The sequence below is a fragment of the Platalea leucorodia genome, assembly GCF_965183815.1.
Source record: "Platalea leucorodia genome assembly, chromosome: 8".
Taxonomy (NCBI): domain Eukaryota; kingdom Metazoa; phylum Chordata; class Aves; order Pelecaniformes; family Threskiornithidae; genus Platalea; species Platalea leucorodia.
Genome location: NC_138830.1, coordinates 20,351,447 through 20,368,926, shown reverse-complemented (window position 1 = coordinate 20,368,926; position 17,480 = coordinate 20,351,447). Strand labels below are relative to the sequence as shown.

At 40.2% G+C, this 17,480-nt stretch overlaps 1 protein-coding gene across 7 annotated transcripts in view; it reads right to left on the bottom strand.

Annotated features, from left to right (window-relative positions):
* Positions 1-17,480, bottom strand: part of DOCK10 (dedicator of cytokinesis 10) — a gene marked incomplete at its 5' end in the record, with an annotated part of 165,167 nt that overhangs the window by 55,680 nt on the left and 92,007 nt on the right. For all 7 annotated transcript variants that reach the window (XM_082319272.1, XM_082319273.1, XM_082319276.1 and 4 more), the window contains 8 exons: positions 1,373-1,452; positions 2,767-2,889; positions 10,031-10,113; positions 10,739-10,861; positions 11,602-11,823; positions 13,369-13,524; positions 14,635-14,718; positions 16,900-16,985. In XM_082319272.1, the coding sequence (XP_082175398.1) occupies positions 1,373-1,452; positions 2,767-2,889; positions 10,031-10,113; positions 10,739-10,861; positions 11,602-11,823; positions 13,369-13,524; positions 14,635-14,718; positions 16,900-16,985 (957 nt within the window). The remainder of the gene's footprint in view (positions 1-1,372; positions 1,453-2,766; positions 2,890-10,030; positions 10,114-10,738; positions 10,862-11,601; positions 11,824-13,368; positions 13,525-14,634; positions 14,719-16,899; positions 16,986-17,480) is intronic.

Genomic DNA, 17,480 nt, shown 5'->3' with positions numbered 1-17,480 from the left:
TTTTTTCTCCCTTTGCAAGAGCTATGTGAGTTTGGCTTCCCCCGCATGCAGCGGAAAAGGCTGAAGTTTTGTTTCAGGTTAAACACTGTCAGACAACATCCCCTGATATACTACTGGCTCCAGTTCTTGTTGTAGCTATAGTAAATAAAGTCTTGTAAAAACAAAGATCTACTTCTGTTGTCTAATGCAAACTGATGCCAATGTGAAGCAGGGTAGTGTCAGTCCCTAGAGATACAACCGTACCAGCAAATTGTTGACAAGATCTTTGGCCAACTTCCTTTTCAGTGGCTTTTCTTGGCAATAAAGGATTTTGGCACTAGCCTAGCACGACTTATTTTGGGTGGGAAGAAGGTGTTAGAACAGAACTGGTTACTGCTATTAGAAGGCTTCCTTCAGAGCTGGCTGAAGTCGAGAAGAGTTTTCATGGAGATTTTAATGAATCCTACAGCATGGAATTTTTCTGGTACAGTTTTTAAATTATTTTACAGCCTTATTCAGAGTAAGACAAATTTTCCCCATACCAAAGAAATGTTTAAGCAGTTACTCTTTAGAGTGAGGGAATTTTCATTGACTTTCCACAGGAACTGGGCACTTTACTAGCACATACCCTTTAAAGCCAGACTTTCACTTGGCCACAGTGCACACTGAGTCAGGTAACAGTACAAGGCCCAAGCTGCTTCGGACCATTTTTCCTACTCTGAGCTACCAGCTTCTTTTAATTTCAAAAATAAAAATTGCTTTTGAAATGTCAGTGAAACTTTTTTTTAATCTAATACCATATGAAGAGAGTATAAAATGTGTGATGATAGACTTCAGAGGAATTCAATGGTCTTGAGTTTTTTGCAATAGAAATGTGGCCCTTGAAACAGAAAATTTAAGAAGAGATAAAAGGATCCAGTTAGAAGCATCTACCTTAGCAGTTGCTGCACTGATGCCAGAGTGGCCTCTAAATGAAGTCCTCCATTTACTCTGCATTTTTGAAACCTGCTGCGTGTCCCATATGTGCTAATTCACAGCGGATATGAGCATCGCAGCCCATCAACAGTGCAAGGCTATTAACCTCAAGCTACCGAAGTCCACTTGGCTCTTTGGCCTAATCCCTTAGAGACCAAAAAGTGGTCCTTGGACTTTCATCACATGTGGATTCAGCTTGTTGTGTTCTGTATTGCTGGGTTATATCTGCCCAAGTACAAGACGAAACAAAGAATGGTGCAATTAAATGAAAACAAATCAAGAACGCTCCCCTGCAGACATTTTTCTATACAACAACGGACACTTCTACCCGAATTGTCTCAAGGTAGCAATTATGGCTGGAAAGCCTATGACAACGTCCTATTTAATTATAATAATTAATTATAAAATGGAATCATACTTGGATGTTCCAAAGGAACACAATCAACTGCAATCTCCAAACAGCCAGGTATAGTCTGTATTTTGCTAATCTTCTCTGCTCTGCAATGACAGAAATGAAAAGATTTTAGAAAATTAGAACAAGGGAGATGAGACCCATCACAGGAATTAATCTCACATGAAAAACAGACCCTGATTTAACATATAAATATATATTAAACACATCTAACATACGCCTATTGGCTATTAAACTCAAATCAAGTGCAACAGCAGGAAAGAAAGTGGTTTGTTTTGTTGTTGTTGTTTTTTGGTTGGGGTTTGGTTTTTTTTTTTCTTTCTTGGCCTCATTCCTGCCTTCTCTTTGCAAGCAATATTACAGCATATTTTGTAGAAGAGGAAGAAACTGATGAACCAAAGCTTATGAGAATTAACTTACCCACCTTTTCTTTTTAAAATCTGAATCAAATGTTCTCTAAAAGGAATTCAATGACCATTGAGACAAGAGGAGTTCACAGCACCATGGCTTGTGCAAGTGCCATGCTGAAAAGGGACCAAGACATAATCCTTGTGCCCAAGCCATTTGAGAAGTGCTAAAACTGTGATGCTAAATTCCTTTTATCTAGGAGATGCTTTAGACAGACAAACCCAGCAGTGGCGACTCTAATAAAAGTAGTAAGAATTTCAGTAAAGTTTCCTGACCAGTAACAGTAAGATAACAGAAGAGATTAAAGGCCAATCCCTGCAGCTGACATTCAATCTTTCTATGATCTGATTTTATATACATGGAACAGGAGAAGTTAATCAGATTAATTCATTTCTAGGCACATGTAGAGTAGAAGGGACAAGAAGAAATTCATGGTTCAATTCTCATGTCACTTATCCAGTGTAAACAAAGACTCTGCTCTAGAATTAACCTGATTTACACCTGTGTGGAAGACTATCCAGCCAAACTGCTACTCACTAATTTACACACTGTCAAACATTTGGAGAAGTTTTTTCCTTCCAATGTGCACTCTGCAGTTTGTCATGGAGACTCAAACAAACAAAAGCAAGGAGTGGGGAAGCCATTAAAGAATGCTTTTTCATTTTTCTCTCTCTTCCCCCACCCCCCTTTTTTTTTTTCCCCTCTTGTTGGTTACTTCACCTGCATCGCCCCTGCTGGAAGCTAATTTAAGAAATCGCTATCTTTAGGTTATAATAACATTTATTAACGTGCCAAATGACATTTCAGTTTTCCTGGAAAGTCCAACCTAAAGCACTCTTTGGCAGGTAACAGGCTAATGTGAAAAACACTAATTTAATATGTCCACTCTGGCACACTGTGTTAAATGAAGAAAAAAAAGCTGTGAAAATTATTCTGCACAGCTTTATAAAGCCTTTACTCCTTCTCAAACCAAATTAAAAACTGTGCCTTACCTTCTGTATTCTGCTATTAGTTTAATCAAATCTTCCATGGATATCTTATTACTTTCTTGCCTGAATAAAGGTGAGAATCGTGAGTCTCTGTCAACATTTCCCTGATTATCTTTAAACACTGGTCTATAAAGAAAGAAAAACGACATGTTTAGAAACACTCACACACATACATATATATATATGAACATTTGAAATTGTCATGTAATCTTTTAAGAAGTTTATGATATGAATTCTTAGACAAATTCAGAGCTTTGGAGCCCTGCAGAGCTTCACACAAGAAAGCTCTTCTGAGCTGTACATTTGCAGGAGCATAGGCAATTTCAGTTTAGTTGCATGTGCAGTCCCAGTCCTGCAAAGACTTAAGACCTTGTTTAATCTTACATGATGCAGACAGTCCCCGCTGACCTCAGGTGCAGTGTGACTGCTCACAGTTTGGAGTTGCTGGGGTTTAATGCTAGAAGAGATCACCATCTAGTTCAGCATCCACCATTTTTACCCCTCTTTTGTAGCTAAGTCTCACTTGAGAAAGCTGGAAGTGTACAGCACCTCACTGGAGCTCGCTCTCCGCTCCCACCCGCCCCTCCATCGCCCTGGCTGCAAGGCTGCCTTCTCCAGGCTCTCGGCAAGCTCTTGGGGCAGCCCCAGAGAGGCCACCCTTGGCTGACAGCCACTACCCCTGAGCCCGACGGGACTTTATCATCTTGCTCACACATCAAGGACATGACTCCTCACTTCAACAGAGACTGACTCCTTATTTCAAGGAAGCATTTTGAAGAGTTCATTACATCGATAGGTAGTTTTACCCAAGAAGTTATTATCCAATGAAAATCATTATAATTTTATGTAACAGAAATCATAGCAAGATGTCAAATCCCAACCACTACATCTCATCATGTAAAGAAATGTATGCTTTTGTGGAACTAGGTTAGAGACCACTGCTGAATCTTCCTACATATTAAATCTGTTCTGTGTCCTCCAGGAGCATGATACCAACTCACTGGGGCTTACTTTTCCTTCACAAAACAAGTTTGCGGAGCATCGACTAAATTTTTGGTGAACCAGTTACAAAGTGCCAAATGAAATGGAAAAAAAGGATATCCATCTATAACTGGGAACAATAAGTATCAGCTGTTGTGCACACAGGAAAACATTCCCAGATATTTCCATTCCTGCTCATTGACACTTGTAGGACTTAATTAAGACATTCCAGTGCCCTTTGTATAGCCCCAAGGGTCACACACGCTGGCTGGACTGGATAATGTAACAGCTATCCAAATTAATGAACCTTGGATTCAACTGTAGTATGCAAAAACATTGCTTAACAAAAGTAAAATGTCTTGACACTAAGTGCTGTTCTGTGAATCATTTGGCCAATCTTGCTTCCTTAATTTACTTCTCTGTTCCACTGCCAGCGAGAAGAATTGATGCCAGCACAAATTGTTGCCAGATGCAAAATAATGGAGTAAACCTTTGGAAGAGGATCCCAAGGATAAGTATAAATGCACCGTGTCTTAACTTAATTAACTGAGAGAAGCACCACTATTTCATTTCTTTGTAACTGCAGAGAATAATCAACTCTCTTCTATCAGTTTTTTTGCCTCCAGCAGTTAGAGGGAGTAAGGTCCACACCAACATGCCATGTCAAAAATCTTAAGTTATTAAGGAGAAACCAGACCTAATTTCTGGCAGCCACCACTTACTTTACAAATCCTATTAAACGGCTGTGAGGAAAAAAAAAAGAAAGAAAAAAGATAAGATTTAATAATTATTACAGTATTGGTGACACTATGATATTTCTTGGACACAGCACTGCTTCCTTCTCCAGACTAACAGAGAGGACTAAAACATTCAGTGAGTGATTTCCACCGTGCCACTGGGCTCTGCAGCGTGATGCTGAGCAAACCCAGGCTCTGTTGGAACTTATTAACTAATTCCAGTGCAGGCTCTGACACCAAGCAAACCACTGCTCAGCACAGCAGGGTGTAGGGGCACTTAACAAGGCAGGGTTAGGGATGTTCATAGTGTAAAAGGAAAAAAAAAAACAAACAGGTCTGTGCTGGAAGTAGCTCACTCCGGGTCAGTAGTGCTGAGCACTGAGCACTGCCTCCTGGGAGATGCAGGGACATGGCATCGTCACCTCCTCCACTCTGGTCTGGAGTCAGAAGGGCTTTACAGAGTCCTCCTGCCTACAACCACTCCTCCCCAGCATCAGTGCTCCCTGGGCGTCATATGCCCTACCTCTAGAACTGCTCCTCATCAGTTCAGCAGCATATCCCAGCCTAAATAATACACCCAGGACAAAACTAAAGGCATGAAACCAGGTATCCGCAATACAAAACAGGTAAGTATTTTTATCCCTCCAGCTTACACACAATTGTCCATTTATGTAAAGCTCTTGCCACTACAAGAGCAATTTAGATGTCCATTGAAAACAAGATAACCCTTCTTAAAAACAGGTATGTTTTATGCACTCAGGGAAGAGTTAAGATGGCTTTCTGCTGGTCAAACTGTACTGGTGTCTCCATGCCCCTGGATCATTGAAGCTGAAGAATTGCCAGAGCAGCAAGTATTACGTGTATTATGTCTGCAGTTAGGTAACCACAACCCCACGTCTTGCCAGATCCTTTCAGGCTGCTGGGCGCAGGTGGAGCAAGAGTGCTCCTTGTCACAGTGAACATACTGAAGGCATTTGAGAATGACAACTGTCACATGAAAGAAAAGGAAACCTAATAAAACACTTCTACAATCTAGGAGTCCAATATTTGTCTAATATATTAATGATTCCTTACTGCCAGTTACTTATTTACCAGAGAGATTTTAATAAGAAAAAATTCACAGAACTAACATCCTAAGAGATTCTAAAGGTGTTAATTTAGGGGAAAACAAATTAACAGATTTCACTAAAGAAACTGAAACATCATCTCGGTATTCAAAGTATCGGTATCTCGGTATTCAAAGTATTCTACTGTTCTGACATTGTTAGCTGATGGACCACAATCATAACAATTCTTTAAGCATGGAAAACGTACTCAATGTTCATAATTCAACATCGAAAAAGCTGCTTTTTAAGTAGTGGCTTATGATTTGCGGAAAAATTGCTCACTTCCAGGGTTAGAGATTCAGCGTGAGATCTGCAGCTACTGTAACTCAGTGCAGCCCCACTACCTTCAGCTACATCAACCTACGCCAGCCGAGAACCAAACCAGCAGCTGCACAAGCTGTTGAAGGATTCAAATATTAGGCTCTAAAATGTGAAGTTTACAAGGGTGGAGAAGGTTTGAAGGAACAGCAGAGTGTAAAAACTAATCTCTGTGAGTGAAGTTTCCCCACATCTACAATATGTAGCTCAGGCACATATTTGCAAACTTTGGCAGTTCTGGCAGGAATATGAGAATGGAAGATGGGTTTGACACACTGTAATTCTAACACATATCATAATTATACCTGCGAGAGCATACAGACACCAGATCCCACCAACGCCAGCAAGAAATCAGGGAGGAACCCTGAGTCATGCTTTTGAATGATGCTAACAAACTGGATGCCACACAAGCTAATTAAGAGTTTCAGTCACATGTACAATGCTCAACTGTCAAGATTTTGGCTCACTGAATGTATACGTAAAAATCGCACTGTGGCCATCTGTAACTGCTTTAAGGGGGAAAATTTCCACACAAAACCAGGAGTGTGGTTAATGCCAGAATGAAATAACTGGAAAACACATTTCCAAACCCAGGGTTTTGCTATTTATCATAGCCAAACCATTTTTTCCCCTGTAGTGCAACAGCCTCCTGTGGAAACCTCTATTTTCAAGCTGTGAAAACAGAAATAGATTTTATAGGGCCAAATTATACTTTGCTTTTACCAAAGAGAGTCCTAAGTAATGTTAATACATAAAGAGATGTAAATGAGTGCAGCATTTGACCCAATGAACTAAATAAATTCCTTGTGCAACATCACTGATACCAACGAGTTCATACACTTGGTGTATTCGGTCAACGATTTTAAAACTATGCTTTCTCATAATATGATTTATAATGAAAAAGTTTAAGAGCTGATAAACACACCCAAGTACATTTTCTGTAATTACTCCTACAGATGGGAGCAAAGCTTTTTAATGTACAGGCAGTGAAGCACCGAATTAGGATGCTATCCAAAAATACTGCCTGCTGGAACTGAGGGATGTCCACAAACCCCAGCTATGTCCTCTGCCCATCTGCAGGCCATCTGTGTAATGCACACACAATAAGCCTGCAAAACGTTGAACTCGCTGTGCGTTTGCTAACACCACAAGCATATATTCCCGTTTGTATTTGGGATATATATCCTGTCCCTATATATATCCTATATATATCCTGTCCTAGGGAAAGCAAAAACACAGTATGATGCAGAGGTCTTTTCGATCTTATTTTCTAAGACTGTGGACTGCACATTGAAAAAGAAGCCTTTAATTTCAGAGAGAATACCCAGTCAAACAAGTCATTGCCATCTCTGAAACTGAAAAAGTATGGGACTAGAGCCGAGGGTTTCCATTGTCAAAAAGTCTCAATGAAACAGACTGAGGAAGGTTCAGACCCCCAGGTATTCCCATACCCACTGTACTGAGCATCACACGAGCAAGCTCCTCTCAAATGAAGCTCTATTGCTCTCATCCTGCCTTATGTCCTTTGACACATTCTAGCCTGTGCCAATTAACCATTCTTCATGGAATTCCAGAAAGAAAATTTCTGTTCATTTACCCAATACATACTGTTGGGTGCAGCAGCAGCAACTGCTGCACTCTTCTTAGATGAGTAGTTAAGCAGAGCAATCCATCTATGGAAAATGCTTCTGCTCACGTGGCTGTGGTGACTGGAAGCTGCTGCTATCACACAGCATGTTACCAGAACTCAAAAAACTCACATGCAGGTTTAAAACTGGTGGAGCATTATTTATTAGTCAAGCTTGATCTAATCAAGATTTTATTCCTTACTCCAAATCAATGTGGCCTGTTATTACAAAATAAATTTATGCAGTTATAATACTATGTCTGAGATGACCAAGGAGTTGCCAACTGGTATTTTAATGATAAAATATCTGAAATAACAGAGAACTGAAAGGAGAGGATAATCTGAAAAGCACCATTTTCTCAGAGCACTCTAGCTTGACAGGCACTTTAAGGTTGCTATCCACCTTACACGGATAGAAGTAAAACTTCATTCATGGCTGTTAGACTTCCCTTAGGCAGAGCAAACACAGACCTGCAGCTGCAATTCTGGGCTGAGGCACAGTACTACGTAAGGGGCTTGAGCAGTACAGCCACGGCACATACACAGCCCAGCATCTGCGTACCAGCATAGTACACTGCAGCCCGAACCCTGCTTCTGCCTACTCCTTCTCACCGAGAGGCAACTAGGGGTTGCCACTTGGAGAATCCTATGAAAGGGAAATGCACTTCCTTCATAATAAGGAGAAAACTTTTCTGTATTTTTTTTTTTTTGGGCAAGAAACACTCTGAGATAAGATTTGCTGAAGATGCAGAAGAATGTTTTAGTCTGCTGCACATGCATGAGTGACTAGCCAGACCCTTAACTAGTTAAAATCATCATGCCACCTAAAGATAGCTACATCAATGACTGAGTGGCAGGACATATCACTGATGGTACTGCCACAGACCACACAGGCGGGCAGGACAGAGTTAATAAAAAGCCTCAAGTCAGTCTGATGGCAAGCCTGCACCTCTTGCCATTGTACAGTCCATTACATGCTAAAAGTACCTCTGTCAACCCAAGAGACACCCATCAATATAACTCTGATGAATGGTCCTTTGGCTATGCAGAAGTAGTAAATATTAATGAGTATCCTTGAGCTTGTGATGACAGATCAGAACACATTATCTGCCTTTCTCTTGAGCATGCACGTACTTGTCCTGTTCCTACTGGATATTGACAAAAACGTATGTCAATAAAAAATAAATGAACTCTTCAAACAGCCATACCTTACTGTGTGTTTTCTCCTTTGCCATCTAAGCACCATATTCTAAAATCATAAGCTTTCCCCTACACACGGCAGGGGAAACTGTGCACTTCTGGTGGTCTGTACCTCCACACCAGAAGCACACAGCCACACAGCTGTCCCTCACAGTCACGGGCAATGCCACAACGTGACTTCTTCACCTAGCACTCGCTCCTCCTTCCTCGCTGCAGCTTCAGGCAGCTCTCTACCTGGCCTGCCACGGTCAGAACAGAAGCCACAGAGGAGAAGGAATGCTTTCACTCGGCAATTGACAGCTTTCCTTTTTATAGGGAATATAAAATTCTATATTCTCTGCTCTATGCACGGCAGAAAGAAGGGAGGGCTCTCACAGGGACACACGGGGGGGTCCCAGTCAGGAGTCTTTCTCATGCTAGGGTAGCAGTAACCTGACAAAATTACAGAAGACTGACAACGAAAAACCACAGAGGACAGAGAAAGGAATTACATGGAAACTTGAAGGGAGAACAAAGAGAAGAAAGCCGTATCTGGTTTTGTGAGCTAATCTGTTAGAAGGGGATCAAGAGGCACAGGGGTGCCTCAATCTTTAGGGTGAGACCAGCAAGAAATTATCCGGGAGGAGAGAGGGGAAGAACAAAAATCCATTACCGCTACTGCACTGACCTGCAATAAAACCCAACTGACTTGCCAAACAAGAAAATAACAGCTCTCTGTCACCTACTAACCACTAAAAATGCAAGAGTACCTGAAGCATAATCCCTCAGTATCACTCCCAAGGCACTGTTTTAGGGGCACCATAACCTCCAAATCCTTGGTTAGATTTTTCCTAAAACCTGACGGGCATCATAACAAGAACAGAGCTTCAAACTTGTGCACCTGTATTTTAGGTGGCCATTGCAACTCTCTTTCAGACCGTAATGATCTTTGTAGGAAATTCTTGTGAGAACTGTGACTTTGAAATCTCTTTTGTAATTTTTAGCATCAAATCACTGGTGGAGCTCATAAGAAATTGTTACTCTGTCAGCCACCTTTGCTACTCCCTGGCAACTTCACTACATACCTGAAGAAAAGATTCTACCACAGTAACATTTAATGAGAAAGTAACCAACGTTCAGATGTGTGAAAAATAGGGCAATGAAATAATAAAGCTGCAGGATCTCCTGGGGTCCTGGACCATGCAGAAAGCTTTGCTTAGCTTCAGGCAGAAAAAGTAGAAAAGAATAAAAGGATACAAGTCCAAGAGCAGAATAAGCTATAAGATGCCTATAAAATTATAAAAAGAATTAATACATACCTCACTGACCATGCAAATGGCATACGGTACTTCCCCAGCTTGCTGCAGAACTGTTTATTGGATTTTAACACTTTCTGTGCACACTACAAGAAAGAAAATATGAATTATTTCATCAATATCATTATAATATCTGAAATGCAGAACAGAGTACATCCAAGCACTCCTCTGCTGAAGAGGCTATAGTGTCCCTAAAATACTTTAGCCTGATACTGCCCATAACAGAAGGTTCTGGCTGGGCAGCAAAGACATCACAGATTAATATAATGCTGCTGATGAATTAAACCCCTTCACCATCCCTTCAGTCAGAATTGTGTTAGCTACAGTTACTATTCCAGTTTTCTGTACTATACCCAATGCAGATGCGCCGCCTGCTCTCAGAGAGAAACAGGTGCCTACCCCCACTTTGCTCGTATATGAAGTGCACTAACTCATAATTTCTAAAAGATCGCTGAAAGAGAGTTTCACTCTGCTAAGACATAACTAGCATAGGAATGCACATGAATGGATTCGTATGTTGCAGACAAAATGGTACTTCATTCAGTCAGTCAATGGAGCTTGGACATTTGCTTTCTTACACGTGGGCCTCCTGTGAGCTTGTCCTGTTCAACAATCACACACTGGTGAGATTTTTGAGCACAGTTTGTAACGTCTTCAGCTTCCAATAGGCTGAAGCTGACAAAGAAGGAACTGATGTTCCTGTTACCTTACCTTAAAAGAATCAGGATTCTTAATGTAAGGTTCAGCACTGCTGGCTATGTTTCCCGTAAGCACCTTTTCTATTTTTGCCACTAATACAATCTCAGAATGAGGATTACTTATGGAGAAGAGAGCCTGTGGATAAAAGAGAGAACAGTTAAAAAGTGTATATCAATACTGGAGAAACGAAATACAGTGCTCTGTTGATGGAAACAGTAACAAACCAAATTCAGAAAGGATTCTTGAGGATTATTATCGCTGCATATTCAATACAGTCAGATGGAAAATAAAATCTTTGTGCTAGCGCTGAAGTAAGCTTGTGCACATGCAGCACCTTGCAAACACACAGACTCAAGTCAAGCAGCAGTATGAGCACGTTAGCATCGCCTAACCTAACTGTTCCTCTTAGACAGCAGTTAACCGGTGGCCTAAATCAGTCACACTTCAGGTGAATGACAGGGAGAAGAAAAGGTAACCTATGGGGTTTTGGGGTAAGGCTTACAGCAACAGCAAGGATGTGGAAGTACTCTGAGATTAATGCAGCATCTGGGTGTTGCTTTGAGTTGTGATTTTGTTTGGCTGGTTTGGAAGAGGTCAGCAAATGAACCCAAAGAGCACAGGAAACATGGGTCGTTTCTCTAAATAACAGACACTAACTTTTTTCAAAGTTTTGATTATAAATGGTTTTAAAGTCTATACAGGGAGCTCAAAAATGAAGCACTGTATACAAGTATCACTGATACACAAAAAAAGAGTATTCTTGAAAACAGGAACCACTGGTAGTACAGATAAATTCTCTGATGAAAATGAACACTACTACTGAACTAAAATAAGTCACACAAGTCACTAAGTCATGCAAGTCACATGCGGAATACCTGTTTTGGGTATTTCAGCCATTCTTCTGGGAACCCCTTGACCTGTGGTTCTTCCATTTCATTTGAGTCTGTATTTTCAACAGTGCCATTTTCTAATGAAAACGAGGAACCTGAAATCATCTGTCTAACAAGTGTGTGGTTCAAGTCCACATGAAAATCCGCAGAGATCTTCCGGCCATCCCTGACATCATACAGCGCCACGCTCACAAAGAAAGGCTCTACCTGGAGAAAACACCAGAAACATAATACAGTGGTAACTGAGAGCAAGACAGTAAACTCTTATCTTTTAATAGGTTCCTGCAGCTAGAAAAAAAAGAAAGCAAACAAATATTATTTACAAATTATGAGAGTCACGAAAAACAGATAAACACACACCCCTGCCAAAGTTAGTTTCCAACCATGTGATTTTAGGGGCTTTTACAGGTAGTTTGTTAACAATGCGCCAGAACAGTAATTGGCAGCTAACTTGGAAACTCGCAGAATAAAAACCAAAAGTATTTGTCACAGAAAATTATTAGAGTAAATGAACAGACCCCCAGAGAAACTTGTTAAAGGATTTTTAAAATGTAGATTTGGAGTCATTATAAAAGAAAGAAGAGTGAGGGTGGGCTTTCCAGGGATTGTCAGAAATGTGGCACAAAGATGACAAATTTAAGTAGATGAAAAATGTTTACTGGTACAAACACAAATGCGTGGGTGTATTATTCTGTGGGAAACACATGTTCCATTTTGCTAGGAAACCAAGAGCATTCCAACCGCTCTGACAGTACCCATTTATTCTATCGCATAGTACCAGGGAATTAAGCCCTATGACTGTAAGTAACCTCCAAAGAGTCTCCATAATTCTGATGAAATAAATCAGTGTTAGAATAACACCTTCTGAGCTGTCCAGAAATCAAAATCTTAAAACTTTGGAGATAAGGAACAACACATGGCAGGTACAATATTCTATGCTTTTCCAGCCTCTGTAGTGAATTATTGCATGCCCTTGGTACAGTTATCATGACTTCATTTAAACAGTTATTCCAGTCTGCCAAAAAAAAGTATTGATTACATCATGCTGAATATGCACTCACTGTAGAGGTCATCTTCAAATGTGTGTGTGTGTGTGGGGGGGGGGGGAATCAATGCCTCAAATGTGATGTATGAAAGTTGAGTTGCCAGGACACTAATTTCTCAAAACCTTCCTGCTTCAGAGGAGAACTAACTAAAAGCTATGGACTGACAGCTACATCTTGCATTTCCCTGACCTTTTTTCTTAGAGTTAGAATAAGCAATATCTTCTGTTTTGTCCTGTCTTTAGCTGGGCTTTTCCACTAGATGAAGCATCCAGTCCTTTATATTTTGCCTTCTCTTCTGTAGTTTAACCTGCTTGGTTCTGGTCTCTCTCTGAAAAACAAAAAACCAGTTCACCAGCAACTGATATTCAGTTGCCTCCCTATATAGGTCTTGGCAGTTTAAACTTGTTCTTCTTATACCAATTATTAAGAATCCTCAAGGATTTTAACATTTTTAATTCCCCATTGAACTGTAGCTAAAAGTCTGCAATCTAAATCAGCTTCAAAATGTTTACTGAAAAGTTCATCAGTTTCCTTATTCAAAGGGATGGGCAGAGGAGGAGTGAATGCAGTATGCATGTGTGACACAGCTTTCCTTTTACCTTCTCTTTCCAAAGTAACAAGTGCACAGAAAGAGAGAAAAAAGAAAAAAAAAAAAAAGAAGAAAAAAAAAAAGGAGAAAAATTGCAGGGAAATAAGTAAAGCTTACATTGGTTGAAGGATCATTTTCATTTTCAGTAACACAGGCCTGGAGATTCAAACTGAGGGATTTGCAAGTTATCAGGATCCTCTTTGCAGGCTTTTCTTCAAATGGCTTGATCACCGAGTTTGCCCCTGGAAATTCCTTTTTCTGAGGATTCAATGACTGAAATAAGTTGGGTGATTTGTTATACATGGGAAAAGCATGGCATTCCAAAACTAAGTAAGCTTTTTAAAGGTCTTGACAATCACTGAAGCACCTGAAAACCTCAAAAAGTCACTGGTGATATCTTCACATTACTATAGTAAATGAGTGTTATTCCTAATTTATATATCAGGAAGCAAAGAAAAAAAAAAACTCCCTGAGGACATATATAATGCCAGAGGCAGGATTAGGGACCCAAGTTAGGTTTACTATAACTTTAGAACAGATTTTTTTCTTGTTTACTTACTGCTTCTGAAACTTTAGCTTTTAATTTCCTCATATAGATGAAACAGCCTCATATTTTCAGAGTATAACACCACATTTTAGGATTTCAGACCTTTCCCCTCCTTTCCTCTTACTTATACACCACATCACTATTTCAATTTGCTTAATATTTTTAATAATGGTGCTACAGTGACTGACAACAGGTTCAAGTTTGAATATATACTAAGCCCAATTTTACTTAAGTCTTCTTTTTCACTAAAATAAAGTTTTCAGTTAAATCACCAACAAATGTACATTCAGTGCAAGGAACAACATTCTTTGAATCATGAACTCTGACACTAAATGATAAGAAAGCTGAAGATAAAAAGAAAAGCAACCTGCACTTCCTACATTTCCAGCTAAATTTTTTTTCACATAGATAGCCTTTTGTACCTCCAACTGTACCTTCCCACTGACTTTTATATCCATCCACGTTTTTGTGGTCAACTTCAGTGTCATAAATAACAATAAAAACACCGTTCCTGTAACACCCCCAGTCCAAGAGAAGGTTCTGCTCCTGTAGTATTTTCAGTTTGCTTTAACGATTCAAAGCTTAACTACACTGAACTAGATGACCTTCAGAGGTCACTTCCATCCTCAACCATTCTGTGATCAGATATGGGGAGAGTCTATACAGAAATCTCTACAGACCAGAGATAGCTCCTGTCACTCTTCAAAGCTGAAGTCTCGGGTATACCCAGTTGCTTGCTGAACTCAAATCCACTCTGGTGGCTTAGCTAACCCAGTTAGCTCGGACCACCTGTATCTTAAAACTTCTAAGAACTTGAAAAAAAAAAATTCACTTACTACTATATCAGGATCCAAAGAGAAAAGATTTAGTCGCTCTGTATTTCGAGAGGCTTTCACTGTTTCTTCTGTTTCTGTGATGTACTGTGGTGACAGATAATAAATTAGTTTTCTGCACAAGAACAGAAATCCATAGAGTTGTTAAACTTCTAAACGAATGATCAATGTTTCACTTGTAACAACACTTCTCATTTCTGTAGTAGTTATCGCAAAGCACCTTCAAGCACTCTTTGAAGGTTACATGCTTGTGAAGCAGGGATTTTTGGGCCATGATATACTTTTAAGGAACACCAAAATAGATCAATTAAGGAATTCAAATTCATATATGTTACTAAACAACTCATCGTGTACAATTTCAGAACTGCGGATCACTGCACTAAAATCACTTCAGGGATTCCCAAGTTGAGAAAAACAACCCAAAACAGCCCCACAGAAACCCACTTGGGGGGGGGGGAGGCAGGGAGGAGGGCAGGAAAATGCAACTCAGCCTTACAGGTGGGCAGACACACAGACTGCAGTGTGTCAGCCAAAGGTAAGGCTGGGAGGCCTCGCCCCATCCATCCTTCTGCCACAAGGCAGGATCAGTCACACCCATTTTACTTCTGACAGACACATGCCTAAGTTCAGAGTAGGCTCTCTGATAAAACCAACTCAACTTCCTGAAGCCACCTGGTGCTTTCCCACCCTGCCTTTTAAAAGCTTATCCTTATGTCTAACTTTGATAATTTTTTGCCCACTATTTAAGCCCATTCATCCAACATATGAAGCATGCCCTACACATTTCCTATCCCTTACAGATCCCTCATGATATCTTTGAAACCTTTTTTCTCAGTCTAAACATGCTCAATTCCTTCAGTCTTTCTTTGCACTTTGTTTTTCCTAAATTTCTTTATTTTTCGATCTCTGAACTATTAATGGAGTCCACAACTTTCCTGGTTGCCCAAAACTGAGCACAAACCTTAGCTGACATGGTACAGGCTATGCGCTTGTTCAGGTCCCATTCAACGTTTTGTGTTTTTCGTAATAGCATGACATTGCTGGCACACATTAAATAACAAGCAGAAGCAGCAAAGCAAGCCCAAGAGCTTTATGTTCACTTCCTAACATGCCCCACCCATGGGCTGACTTGCAGAAGCAGGTCGTGATGTGTCCCTGGTGTACTGGTTTAGGTAAGGATGGGATCAGGAGATTTACCTGCCGTGGACTAGGGACAGGCCACAGATCACTGCTGCAGCCAGGCCTATAGAGCAAGGCGGGGGCAACAGGAATCAACCATAAAAAGGGCAATACAAGCATCACACAACATGCAGACCATCTATTTTAGCCTTGCAGGCCACCAGTGATCTTTGAGATATCTTTAAGATACCTTTGAGATAACTGCATTAACTAAGCCATTAGAAAGTATCTATCCACAGAAGAGATGATCAGATACTACTGTTGTCCTTAATACATAACCTCAGTTACATTTTATCTGGTTGTTTTTATTTTGGGTTTGTTGGGGTTTTTTAAATTCTAGGTGACCACTTCATATATATGAATATAACCTACAGAAAAATGTAGGCCAAATTCTGTCCTCATTTGCATATACAGCTTTTAGTTCAAATCTGTGGGAGTAAAATCCTCAAATAGGATTTGGCTGTATAGATAGATAGTATCTACTGTACATCTACAGTAGCTCACTGACAGAAGATTACAAACAGATCGTACATTCATTTAAGAAAAAGTAGTGAAATATTTCCAATCTAACTTTTCATCAAAAAGCTTCTTAGCACCGTCTATGATTATCTCATCCATGTGAAGCAGTTTATGAGATCCAGAGGACAAAATGCCTCCCCTGATACTACACACATCTTTCAATGAAATTACAGAAGGCCACGAGCAGTTCACAGTTTGTTTCCTTGCAAGTCACACTGGAAATCTTGGCTCTCCAAGGGCCAAACTCTTCTGAAATGCAGTTAAAAAGAGTAAATATTTCACAGATAACTGCAGGGACCAGACCCTTACTGACTTCACGGGTCTAAATCAAACCACTCTAGGGAGCATCTGCTTTCTTTACATCCAGTGGAGCTTTTCTCATTTAAACAAAGCCTTCAGCTGTTCAGAAAGAAAATTACTCATGTCATTTGTCATGGCTCTTAACAATCGCAACAGGCTGTGCTAGATTTTCAAACCTTTCACAATGTTAATGATCATCTATAGGCAGGCATTTTTCACCTAGGTAGCACTTGCCACTAAGCTTGTAAAGATAAATATAATATCCATTACTTTTGCAAAGTCTGGGTGCAAGGTGTTCTCCGAAGAATCAGTCTCTTCTTGAGAGCAATCATAATTCACCGAAACTTCTGCAGGGTCTTGAAAAGAAGAAAAAAAATATGCAAATGTTTTTATTATACTTGCTATTACCATTGGGTTTAAAAAAAAGAAAGAAAGAAAGAAAGAAAATCTATCCCCATGCTATTTCTTTTTATACCCTTTAGTATCATCAGCCTAACAAATGGGAGAGATACTAATGTAAACCTCTGACCTCCTCAACCTCATCTCCCACTGGTGCTTACTGTAACTTAGTCTATATTTAAGCTTTCAGACAAGAGGCCTGACTCAGTGAAATGTCTGACACATTAATTCATGGCAAATATTCATGCCCACCTTTGCTCTCTGGGTCCCTTCTGAGGCAACACTGAGGGTTTATGCCAACCGACAGATTTTGCACTCCCAGTAAAGGGAGTCTTCAGTGAGGCAGGCAGGACCTTACCCGCTCTTTGGGAAGGGGAGGGATGCAGTCTGGACTCCATGAGCTGCAAATCTATGGATCCAGAGAACAGCACTGTATAGCAACCTGTTTGCTT